At 42.5% G+C, this 13,306-nt stretch overlaps 1 protein-coding gene across 2 annotated transcripts in view; it reads right to left on the minus strand.

The window, feature by feature from the left end:
• The window catches only part of ARMC2 (armadillo repeat containing 2), a 486,620-nt gene that overhangs the window by 298,159 nt on the left and 175,155 nt on the right, over positions 1 to 13,306 (minus strand). For both annotated transcript variants that reach the window (XM_085611202.1, XM_085611201.1), the window contains exon 7: positions 1,142 to 1,249. In XM_085611202.1, the coding sequence (XP_085467328.1) occupies positions 1,142 to 1,249 (108 nt within the window). The remainder of the gene's footprint in view (positions 1 to 1,141; positions 1,250 to 13,306) is intronic.

Here is a 13,306-nt window from a genome sequence, read left to right on the forward strand (position 1 = left end):
AGATAACAGAGTGTCTTGGACCCAGCCAGGTGATATTCTCTCCTACATTACATTTTTGATGCCAAGGTGTCCTACATATCAAGAGGAACTTGAAAACTCCCACTCTGATTCACCACTCTTCTCTTGAGGCAAAAACTAGGTTCGATTCTGTAGGTCACTGAATGGTGCGAGTACTGCTTTTCTTGATTTCCAAGGGTATACTGGGGGAGAGATAGTATCTGCAAAAATCACAAGGATGTCCATGCTCTGAACACCGTCGCTTTTATCTCCCCTAGGAATGCACTCTTTCTTGTCTTGAATCCTCAAAAATCACCGTTTGCTCAAACTTCTTCCTTATTTGAGCCAAGCAGCAGAGCCAGAGAGCCATCTTAAAACCTCTGATGCTCATAACAATTAGCTGTTGACAAGACACAACATTCTTCCTTAGGGAGATATGAAAGACCGTGAATGTGTTACCTAGTTCCTTTCTGGCCACTTTGGTTATCCGGAGATTCCTACAAAAGAAACAATGGGATGGGCAATACAATTGGAGTGCTCATGCACCTAATGCAATTAATACTCACATACAATTCTTGATTCAGTGCAGCATATTTTCTACAAGTGGTTGGCAGAGATATGGGCAAAAAGATGGTGCTCAGCTGTAAACAACAATGTAAGAAAAAACTATACTTCCCTTCAAAATCAGCAAAGCACAGTGACAACCAGCACAGAAGATCTAAAAAAAGAAAATTATTGGAAGAGAAAGCAAAACAGACATAAGGCTAGTAATGCATACTGTTTAGAGAGGAGATTGTTGGTACTATATCAAATATCGGAGCTCGACAAAAGGCTTTTTTATGAGGAGTAGCCATTTAGTATTCCATAAGGCTTTCTGTCATCATTTTATTTAATGTACATGCATGTCTAGCAACCGTTTCTTGTTTCTATGTTTTAAGGAAAAAAGAGGCTACTTGAGCTCAAACACTAGATGCCAGAAGTATGCCAAGTATATTCAACAGCAAACTCATTAAAACAAATGCTCATAATATTTATACAAAAACAGTACCCTTGAAACATTCACTACTAGTGCCCTTTAATTTCTTGTTGTTTTGCCAAATATGTACCATAGAAGTATGCTTGGTGGCATTAAATTGTGTCTTACCCACACAGCCTTCCTCAAGTTTTAGAAGAATTGGTGAGATCCTTAAATTCCAATAACATGCTTCCTCTTCAGTTTCAGTTTCATATACCGTTGATGAAGTCTCTGAACCTCCAGAACAAAAATACAAAAGTGTATAGTCATAAAATGATAGATGAGCGATATCCTGAAAACTGCAATGCTATCAGTTTCAACAAATTCATTTTGCGGTATACTGAAATCTTACTTTATTGTTTGCATTGCACAGTCATGCAACATCCATACTTTAAATTTTTAGATGAATCTTCATTCAATCCAATTACTCATTCGCTCATACATCCATATTTGCTCAGGAGTCTTTAGAACACTAATAATTTTAGGACATTATGGTGGTTATTCCAAGGCTTTATATTCCTTTCTTTAAATTATTGTCTAGATGTTCACATGAATAAGGCTTGAGTGGCTGAAACATATAGGGGTTTTCTGCCAATAAACTAAGAAGCATTTACAATAATTCCCATGAGAGCGACCTGGCCTTTTCTTTAAGATTGTTGAATGATTTATATACCAGAGAGGGTTTCAGAGAGATAAACATTCCTCAGTTCATGCTATTGGTTAACTGGTGCACCTTTCCACCTTATAGGAAGAGTTTCCATTGAAGACCATTATGGACATTATTTGGATGTCAAAGGGATTATACGTTGAATGCAAAAGTCATCAAGTATGATTGAAACATTAGGTATGTAAATGCTCTTATGTGCCATGTGTTCTTTTTATAAAGAAAATCATCTTTGGGTTTGGAAAAAGACTACATAATTATTTTTTTCAACAATAATGAAAGAACTTTGGTGCATCAGTTGAGGGGGTAAGTGCCCACCTCAAGTAATAATCATAATTCTTGTCGGGGTGAACCACTAGAGTCACTAAATAAACCTAAGCTCAACCCCTTGGAGATAAGGCACAGAGCAAATACGTTTCATTTAGAGGCAATCTGTAAAGTATTTATGCAGTACCAATACACTATTTTAAAAAATATATATATATTTATTAACAAAGCTCGAGAGACCATATCATTTAAAAACAGTGTCATTAGTATATCGGTTGTCATATACAGAGAATCAGTGACATTATATTCATGGACAGAGCAGGCACATGTGTTACCCCCTGGTACCAATACATTATTAAAGTCAAATCGATACAACAAAACAAGAAAAATCCCAAACCAATTCAGAAAAAAAGAGAATATTTTAAATAAAATTACACCAAAAAAACTAAAATCCAATGAGGGAAACTGGGAAATGATTTTTTAAGGTTTAGCATAACAAGTACTGGCAAAACCCATATGTCTCGCCTATGCAAGAGTTATTGGCTTTGTCAATGTATTTAAGTAATGCACGTTGTACAACAGCAAAGCTGCTGTGCAACATGACAAAAAAGTAGACAAACAGGAGCTATGACAAGACCAGCTCAGGCCACATCAGAGTGCCTTTTTGCTGGCTGGGGAACGAGTGTGCCAGAAGGGGCAAGCAACGAAAACAACAGGTGGAGGCAGGGACACTAAAAGGGCTACGTCGCAACTAGCGCTAACCGTGTAATAGAGTTATTTTTTCCTCACTGGAGTGAAGGGAGCAAGCAACAATGATGGAAAGGGAAGCAAGCAAAAATGATGGGATGGGCAAACAACAACAATGTAAGGGACAGCAACAACATGAGGGGTAGGGAGGGGAGGCAAGCAATGACAACAGGAGGAGGGTTGTGCTGCAAACAAAAATAACAAGAGGGCAAGCAACAACAATGGGATGGGGAGGGAGGCAAGCAATGGCTATGATGGGAAGGGAATGGGCGCAAGCAACGATTAGAGGTACTGACAAGAAAAAAAAAGTACCTTAACCCAGCAGACGTATACTAATACAGCAATTAATCAGTACTTGAACGATGCTCCACAGGAGGAACAGACACATGAAAAGAAAGTGAAACTGGCACACACTGACCATGGAAAAGCAAGGAAATTAGACTGACAATGAAGCCAACCAGTGATACATAATGGGCGGGCTTTAAACTCCCTTTAAAGTAACAAAATGTCTTGCAAGTGACAGCGCATGTGCTGTCTCAGGCAAAATCCAAAAGAAGCACTAAAAATGCCAACAACAGTCATCTGGTTGTGCATGACTAGTACGCAGGGGCAATTTGAGGCTGACCGCGATGGAGAGCAAGTCGGATACAAAAACTAGGTTCGACCTGGTCGGAAGTTCTACCTTCGGGCTTAGTCTCTGAAATGAAAGTAAAAACATCTCAACGGGGCAAGGCAGCAGGCTGTGGCTAAGAAGGGCTACCTGACTTCAGATAGCAATTGGACGAGATCCCCACGAAGCCGCTGACTTTTAGAGGATAATCTCAGAGTAGGAGAAACTTGAATTTTGCGCCTAAAGATGGTCTCTCACCAGCCAGATACTTTTGGTGCCTTCGACTGGTGAAGATCTCTACATTTGCACGTATTCACTTTTCTGGAGTTCTGAGTCTTCCAGCAGGGCAAAGCCTAAGGGGGCTCCATGAGGCTGGAAAACCTTTCCATGAAGTATCAATGAACCGAATTTGCTGCTGTGGAAAAGCTCTCAGAGTGAGCAAGATGAATCTTCCACCCAGAGGTAACGCATCTTCAACAGAGTGGCTTTACAGGTTGCTCCCTGTCCTCCATGGAAGTCTTTGGGGCCAAAATGTTTCAAGTCTCAACTTTCAAGAGATGTTAAGAGGAGTACACTTTGACACAGACCAGGGTTCCAGGACCTCAGGAACAACACTTGAGGGTCGTGATTCACTCCATCGGAAGCCACCAGGAGGATGAAGGCAGGTCTAATTGGAACTGGTCAGCTGGGAATTTGCTAGAAAGGCATTTTGTATCTTGAAGTGTGACTGTATCTTAAAACTAGGAAGTCCGCCTTATCACCCTTAGAGTCCACTTCTTTGTCCTAAGTAAAAGAGGGACAGCAGGGCAAGTTCTTCAGGGCTTTCCCCAAGTATCAGACAGCAGGTTCAATCCTCTTCCGATCTTCCACAAGTCAAGTGGTGTCCTGAGGAGGGTACTGGGGATGCCACTATTTTTGTCCTTCACCAGCCTGCTGGCGAGGAAATACTCCTAGCCCTTCCCTAGCCACTAGGTTCAAATTTTAAAGGGGTAACCCTACGTACCTTTGAAGCATTTCCTGTGCGCCCTATTGCAAACGATCGCACAATGCCCCTCTATACCAAAAAGCAAGATGTCAGAACCTTTTTTCCCCTGTGTAGAGCTTGTGTCCATACCCGAGAGATATGGCCATGGATACCCTCCTCTGTGGCCACTCTAAGCCAGTTCTAGGGCCAGCTCCTCTCCCACTGGAACTGGTTCCTGACTGAATGGGGGTACATTGGAAGGGCCTGCCCAGATGTAAGATAACGTTTGTCTGTGTCATGGTAAGCCTCTTTAAAGTTAATCAAGTTCCTAGGTACAGCCCACTGGCCATCTGTGAAGGGAACCACACCTCTCCACACCCTAGTTCTTTGTCATGTGTTGGGAGTGGTTTTGACACCTCATCAAAGGGGGCTATCCAGCTGCCAGGTGACAGCTGAAGCTCATTCCAATGGGCCTCCAGAAGCTTTCAGCACAGGAAAGGTTACTTTCTACAAGTGCCTTTTCCATTATAGTGATTACAATATAGATTTTACCATTAAGCTGGATATAGAATGACTATTTAAAAAAGTCTTTGAATTCTATTCTAGCTCTTTCTTTTAATAAAATTAGCATTATTAAATGTAGAACAGCCAGCCTTGCTACAGTGAAAATAGCTTTGGGGCTATTCACTACAAGGACATGTTTAACATTAAACTTTTGAATGCCTTACTTTTAAATACCATGCACCCTGCCTTGTGTTATGGTATGTTACAATTTCTTATAGAGCGCACGTACACCGATTGGTTTCTTGGCGCTGTTTCTAGGAGTTGCAAAAGCCCTGTTGATTTAGTCGTATGTTTGGGTGAATAACCATGTCTTGAGAAGTCTTCTGATTCTCGAGAGGTCAGTGCAATATCTGATGTCAAGTGGAAGGGTGTTCCAGGATCTAGGTGCCAGCACTGCGAACCTGCATCCACCTTGTTGCTTCAGTTTGTAGGAGGGTGTGACCAAGAGGTTCATGTGGGCTGAACACAGGTTGCGGGTAGCTATAGGCCTTTGAATAAGGCTAGAGATACATTTTGGGCTCGTGCCATGCAAGGATTTAAAAATAAGGCAACCAACTTTGAAGGCACATAGTTGTGGTAGGGGAAACGTGTTGCCATCTAGGCTGCTGGAAGATCAGTCTAGCAGTCTGGTTCTGCACCAGTTGCAGTCTTTTAATTAGATATAGTGGTATGCCAAAATATAGGGAGTTGGCATAGTCTATGTGCGATATAACCATGGCTAGAACAGCCTGTACCAATGCTTTCCTAGTGAGGAGTCTGCTGATCTACCTTATCTTTCTTAGCTGAAAGAAGCAATTTGAGATTACCAATCAAATCTGAGTTTTCATAGTAAGGTCACAGTTGATTGTCACCCCAAGACTCTTGGCTGAGGGGGATCGAGGGGGGGGGGGGGGGAGAACCCAGCTCAGCTAGCCAGAAGTGTGAGCTCCATGGGTTCTGAATACCCCCTGTCAGAATAACTTCGGTCTTGTCCGAGTTTAGTTTTAGGGGGTTGCTGTTCATCCAATTGCGGATGCGCAGCATAGTGGCTTGGAATTCGGAAACGGAGTCAGGTGTGTTATTAATGGTTGAACATTAATTGTAGGTCGTCTGCGTAGTTAAATATGCACACCATCCTTTCTTTCAAGGACCGGATCAGTGGGAGAAGGTACAGGTTGAACAAGTACGGGGATAATGAGGAACCCTGAGGTACTCCACATGTTGTCCTCTATTTAGGTGCAGTGAACTGGGATAAGCGAACCGACTGGGAGCGGTCCTCCAGGAACGACCTAATCCAGCAAAGATCCTATCCATGGAGGCTCGCATCCCTGAAACGGTCAACCAAGATAACATGGTCGACCCTGTCAAATGCTGCGGGAAGATCCAACAGCACCAGGGCCTGGGGAGAGCCTTTATCACTGCCTCTCTTGAGTGGGATGGGGGAAACCCTGCTTGGTGGGAATCAAGGTATTCAGACTGTTCGATAAAGGCACAAAGACATTTAGCCACATGGAATTCCAGTACCTTTGCCAAGTAGGGGAGCAGAGAGATTGGACGGTAGTTGGTCAGAGTCTGAGGGTCGGCTCCTGTTTTTTTTAGAATGGGTCAAAAAAGGTGGCAACAATCGTTAACTCAATATCCTATAAATACACACATTTGTTCAACCAATATCACCAAAACATAAATTCCAATTTAAATACATAAATATATATACAGTGTCGGCCAGATTTCTTCAAGCAATTTAATGTATATTTGTTTTAAAAACGAAGTTAAGATAATCTTCCAACTTCCATCTTGAGTGTGTGAATTAGTGAGGTTGTGGGACCTTTTCAATATCACCAGGACATAAATGTTTTACAGTTGGTGCCATTAGTACTGTGTCATTTTTATTTTTCTCCTTTTTTTGTATATTGTTTAGAGAACAAATTGTGGCTGGGAGATATCGCTTTTCCTGAAGAAGGTGGTTGTCAGATTGTAGAACCCACCAAAACGCGTCAATGCTTTACAAGATTGATACACTAGACCTATGGGACATTTGTTAGTCTATGAGAATTAAATATAAGAAATATTCTGACTTAGTAAATGATTTTGGTACAGACTGGTGCTTTCTTAATGACACGATAAAACTGTCTAAATGTACTCCCCCGCTTTGTTGTCTGTCTAATGAGGGTTTATTGATTATGTAATATTGTGTTTTCTGGTGACTTTGTGAAAGTTTAATATTTTAATCCAACAAATTGTTGTTTTAATATAATGACATTTTCTGTACTGTGTTTTTAGAAGAAATATACATTACATTGCTTGAAGAAATCTGTCCGACACTGTATATATATTTATGTATTCAAATTGGAATTTATTTTTTGGTGATATTGGTTGAACAAATGTGTGTACGTATGGGAAATTGAGTTAACGATTTTTGCCAAAAGGGGTTTTCGACCTTGGTCTAATTCGTGCCCTACCTCTTTGGTACGAAAGGGCATCTCTCTCTTATTGAGAGAGATTTTTTAGAACGGGGACAATGATCGCTTCTTTGAAAGCTCTAGGGACACAGCCCTGCGACAGTGACTCGTTCAGCAGAGAGAGGGCAGGCCTGGGGAGCACAGAGAAAACTTATTTTAAGATATGAGGCGGAGAGCTATCGGTGGGTGACCCAGATTTTACTTTGGTCAGTAGGTCTAAAAAAGCCTGACGGCTTATTGCGGGGAACTGAGCAAGGGAACAGGGTTTTTTCGGCGTTGATGGTAGTGCCTCGAGGGTGCAGTGGGTAGGAATACTGGCTTTAATCGTGGTAATTTTATTGATAAAGAAGGTATTCAGGGAGCTGCAAAGTCCCGAGAGGGTATTGGTTTTATTATGACTGTCACGGTTGGACTGTTCATTGACGATTGAGAATATTTACTTTCATCTAATGGTGGAGCTCAGGATTTTTGAAGAGAAATAGGTAGCCTTGGCTGTTAAAATTGATTTTTTGTATTCCCTGAGTGGAGCAAAATAAGTCTCTCTTTAATCAGTTAACGTCTCCATTTCCTTTCAGATAGGTGAAGGGCTAGTTTTGGGTTTTTTAGATCAGTAGAGAACCATCTCTGAGCCTCTTGGCGCCTAGCTGATCTTATTGTCCTGAGGGGGGTTTGTTCGTTGCTGGCTGCTGTTAGCCATGCTGTGAGGTTTTCCTCACTAAGGTTGATGGATGGCTGGTTAATTGGAACTGTGTTTGCCAGTGTGTTACAGAAAATTTTTCTGTTGATGCTATTCTAGTTCCTTGCCATGGACCCTTCGTTAGCTGGAGTTTAACCGTAGTTAAGTTGTTGATGGCGAACTTAATTAAGTCGTGGTCAGATCATGTGCAAGGAGAGACTGTCAATGCAGACACTGTAAGATTGGCTGTCCAGACATGATCAATTTTGAGAAATAAAGCCTACTTAGCGGTGACTTATAAATATATAAAAGGAAGGTTTTGACCTGTCAATGTCAATGTCAGATATTCTTGTAAAGCGCACACTTCACCGGGAGGTCTCATGGTGCTAGCAGCAGAATGACAGTGAAACAAACAGCAACCTGATGCCTGAAAGCGAACTTATTGGGGAAAGAGCCAAGTTTTCAGCTTTCTACGAAAGCATTTGTGATTAACTATGGATCAAAGGTGTGGTGGTAATTTGTTCCATAGTGTGGGGGCAAGGTAAGAAAATGAGCGGCCACCATTGCGGGAGGTTCGGATGCGAGGCTGAACAAGGTATGATTTAGTACCAGACTTTACAGATCTTCTCGGTACATACCATTGGAGTTTTTTTGCTAAATAGCTTGGACCAGTATCATACATGGTCTTGTGTGTAGGACTTAGGATTTTGAAATGACCTCTTTGTCGCACCGGAAGCCAGTGGAGGGTTTTAAGACTAGGGGCAGAAGGAGATCTAGGGGGAAGATTACGAATAAATCTGGCTGCGGTATTTTGAAGAATCTGGAGCTTGAAAAGCAGGTCCTCATTACACGCCGTAAACACAGTGTTTCCATAATCAAGACGGCTAATAACAAGACCCTGCACCAAGGGTTTCCTCGCTTCAATGGGTAGCCACTTAAAGATTTTGCGGAGATTACGCATAATCCCATAGCAGACGCCTAAAATCTGGTTAACATGGGTTTTCATGGACAGAGAACTGTCGATGGTAATGCCTAGGTTACGTACTGCTGACCTTGGAGAAGGACATGGAACTAACTCCGGGGGCCACCAATCTTGCGCCCAGAATTGCTCAGCTCTACCAAATAGTATAATCTCAGTCTTGCTACCATTTAGTTGTAGCTTATTTAAACTCATCCAGTTGTTACTTTGGTTCATACAGCTCTTAAAGCGAGATTGTGTGCCGACATAATCAGAGCCACATGTACCAAGCATTTGGGTATAGTCGGCATAAGACACAGTCTCAAAGCCGTACGATCTGATGATACCCGCTAGAGGTGTTAGATATAGATTAAACAACATGGGGCTGAGAATGGAGCCCTGAGGGACCCCGACGGTTACTGGATGACTACAAGAGACCATTGAGTCTACATGAACAGTGGTGGATCGGTCCGCCAAATAATTCTCACACCAGTCTAAGGCCTTCCCTCTGATACCCACTTCCCACAGTCGATGTTTCAGAATACTGTGGGAGATGGTATTGAAGGCTGCAGACAGATCCAAGAGGACCAGAATTGCTGATTCTCTTTTTTCCAAGGTGAGCCTGATGTTATCAATAATCTCAACAACCGCAGTCTCAGTACTGTGGGCGGCCCGGAAGCCTGATTGCGAGGGGTCAAGTAGACGTGGTTCTCCAGATGGGCAGTGAGACGGTTATTAACTAGGTGCTCCAGTACCTTCCCAAAATAAGGTAGCAGTGAAATGGGGTGGGAATTAGCTGGTAGATTAGGGTCAGCCGAGGGTTTTTTAAGAATTGGCTTGACTTCAGCATGCTTCCACCTAGTCGGAACACTGGCTTGCTCTAGTGACATATTGAAAATAAGTTAATCCATTTGCAAATAGGGGCATAATCTTAGTACAGAATCGGGGCGGAAAAGCGTCAGCTGGGGAACCTGATTTAATCTTGGTTAAACCTTCCACTACTTCAGTCATGGTTATGGGTTCGAATTCCATTAACAAGGGAACATCATTTATTTCCAGCAAAGGAGGTCCCTTAAGCATATTACTAAGAGGTCACTGTCCTGGTGAGGAAAAGAAAAATAGATGGTTTTAATTTTATTATCAAAGAAGGAAGAGACAGAATCTACCCACTCTTGAGTAGGAGAGAGAGGACTGCTCAACCCGAGGGGAAGTAAATTCTTTCAATATTTTGTAAAGTTCCTTACTCGAGTGCGCGGCATTATTTATTCGCTGGGTTAAATAGGTATTTTTAGCTGATTTGAATTTTTTTATATAGTTAAGATGACACTGCCTGTAGTTCCTGCGATCTTCATCAGTTTTGGTTTTCCTCCACTGGCGTTCGGCAGATCTACTTATTTGTTTATCAGTTTTTAGTGCTGCTGTAAACCAAGGTGAAGCTTTACTTTTTACTTGGACCTTGGACAAAGGGACAACTTTATCCAAAGCAGATATAATGGCAGTTTCTAGAATGCTGGCAGCCTGTTCCACAGTATCAGTTTGACATATCTGCAGGAGCTCGAAGTGGGTTAAAACAGCATCTGGAGTTAGTTTACGCCAGGGCCGAATCAAAGTCTAACATAGCGGGCCACCCATTTGGGGACCAAATGGATTGAGCAGAGGCAAACAAAAGGATCTCAGTCTTAGACACATTAAGCTGAAGGAAGTTTTCCATCATTCAGCCAGATATGGCCAGCATGTCCTCCGCGAAGCGTTGATCAACTGACTCTGTATCCTTATCAAAGCACAGAAGTAGTTGTGTGTCATCAGCGTATGAATAGGGAGTAACACCATTTTCCCTGATAATCTCGGCAAGGGGGGCCACATAAACATTAAACAAGAGCCCTGCAGCACCCCCTTAGTAAGCTTCAAAGTATGGAAACAAAATGGACCTAAATGAATCGTCTGAGTGCGCTGATGCAGAAAACTAGAAAGCCACTCAAGTGCCTGTCCCTGTAGACCAGATTCTCCCAATTGATGAATCAGTTTCTGCTGAGAGGCAGTATCAAAGGCTGTGTCAGATCGAATAACACCACCAACACTGCCTAGTTGTTATCCAGAGCCATTCTAAAATAATCTGTGACACCAATGAGAGTGGTTTCTGTAGAGTGGTGAGGCCTGAATCCAGACTGGGAGGGGTCATGGGTTCCTTTAGATTCAAGGTAACCCATCAGCTGGGTGTTAATGTACCCTTCCACCATTTTGCTCATAAGCGGCAAGAGCAAAATAGGGCGATAGTTAGCAATCACCTCAGCGGGTATCTGGGCTTTCTTTTAATGAGTAACACCTGAGCAGCCTTCCATTCAAGTGGGAGTACCCCCTCAAGAAATGCTAAGGATGTCACAGATAGTGGGAGCCAGGAGAGGGGCAAGTAAGGCAAACACATACGCTGGCATAACATCAAAGGGAGAACAGATTTTGCCATTCTCAATATGGCTTCAGCCAAAGATATCTGTATCGCATTGAAATGTTGAAGGCCAGTCACAGACAATCTCAAGGTAGAGGGCAGCAAATTTGAGGAAGCCAAGGAATTAAAGAGACCTGAGGGAATTGATCATGAATTAAGTTTATTTTTTCATCAAAGTAGTTAGCTATGTTGTCACATAGTACTTGGGAAGGGGAAATTTGTAAATTACAGGCGGTAGGGTTGGTGAAAATGTTGAGAATTTTGTAAAGTTTCTTGACATGGACTTTCCTTGCCTTTGTTAGATTCTTATGGTAGGAAGTAAGAGCTTTTTTAAAGTTACATTTCTCCATTTCCGTATGGGTTTTGCGCCAAAGGTTTTCCAGGTTTTTGCATTTGGATTTTTCATTGCCTAAGTCCTGGGTGTACCAAACAGCAAATTTTTTATGACTGTTGGTTTGCTGTTCTTTCAAGAGCGAGAGTGTCTATCACCGTATTTAAAGCCTCATTAAAGACCCTAAGTTTTTTGTCAATGTATCCTTATGGACTGAATATCACTGATAATACTACCTGATTACTGCATATCTCTAGAGATATCAGGACTGCATGGATTCCACATTCCAAATGGAATCTTCACTCATGATGCTTTTTGAAAATTCAGCAGTGTCAGCTGCGCAGCCACTGAGCAAACCATCTTACACTACCTGAGGAAGGCGGAAACCAAAACGTAGTGGAAAAATATGTTTGTTCTGTAGTGAGACCATCTGTTTGACCTAATTCTTGGATATTTCATTTCTTAGTATCCTTTGGGATCAGGATTTTATGTCAAGACCCGAAGGCCAATATTATGCTTTCCCTCCATTTGCTATGATCAGCAGAGTGGCTGGGATGATTCGCAAGTGGAGGGAGACGATAGTACTTATCACCCTATTTTGGAGTTCTCAAACATTGCGCCCTATGCTATTAGAGACGAGTGTGGATTTCCCTGTGGATTTCCTTCTTCCAATATTTCAGGGGATCTTACAGGGTCCTCTAGGAGAAATACATGGTCTCGTAGAAACAGATCAGCTCCAACATGTGGCTTGGAGACTTTCAGGAGTGTCTGGATTTTTGCCCTGGATGATATATATTACCTAATGCGGTCGCCACTTAAAAGTTATAATTAGGTCAGCTGTTCCATAGAAAAAACTTTTTGTGCTGCTAATAACTTTGGCACCGTTTCACGAATCTTCAAGAAACCGTCCAAAAATGTGCTACTGTTGGACTACTTTGTGCATGAAAAGTTTTGGGGTAATCTATCAAGCGGGGGCTGAGAAAAAGAGGGTCTCAAAATGGAAAATCACCATGCATTTTCCATAGACTTCATTTAGACAGGCTCCTGCAAAAACGGCTAAGCTTAATTGCACCAATTTTGGCAGGAAGCTAGAGTTTAGCCCACAAATTGTGCTTTTTGTTATTTGGTGTAAATCTGTTCTGTCGTTTTTAAGAAATTGAGGTTAAAAAATCATTGTATAGCTGGACGGTTGGTTTCGCGAGATGCTTAAGAGACTCTTGTGGGAGCACCAATTTAAAAACAGAGCAATCTGATTCACCCAGGGAGCTTCATATCCCTTGGGTCATCTCGCTCCTGTGGGAGTCAACCCACCCTCAGGCTGTATTCTATACGGGAAGGGGGTGGCGTTGGCCTCCTCCCCAAACCATGAAAGGCCACCGGAAATAAAAATCATGAAGAAAGGGGGATACATAGCCCTCTATCCCCAAGCCTCCAGAGGAGCCCAACCCAAGGCCGAAATTAGTGTAAATGGAAAAGGGGGCCATGCGGTCCTCCCTCCCCGAACCTCTAAAGGCCCCAGGGAGCCCGCCCCTGGGGCAGAAAATTCTTAAAATGGGGAAGGGACCCACCAGCTGTGGGCAGGGAAACAGATCAAAATATTCATCCAGCCTGGTGGGAGCAGCCTCAGTAGCT

This window comes from Triturus cristatus, chromosome 6 (assembly GCF_964204655.1).
Source record: "Triturus cristatus chromosome 6, aTriCri1.1, whole genome shotgun sequence".
NCBI classification, from domain to species: domain Eukaryota; kingdom Metazoa; phylum Chordata; class Amphibia; order Caudata; family Salamandridae; genus Triturus; species Triturus cristatus.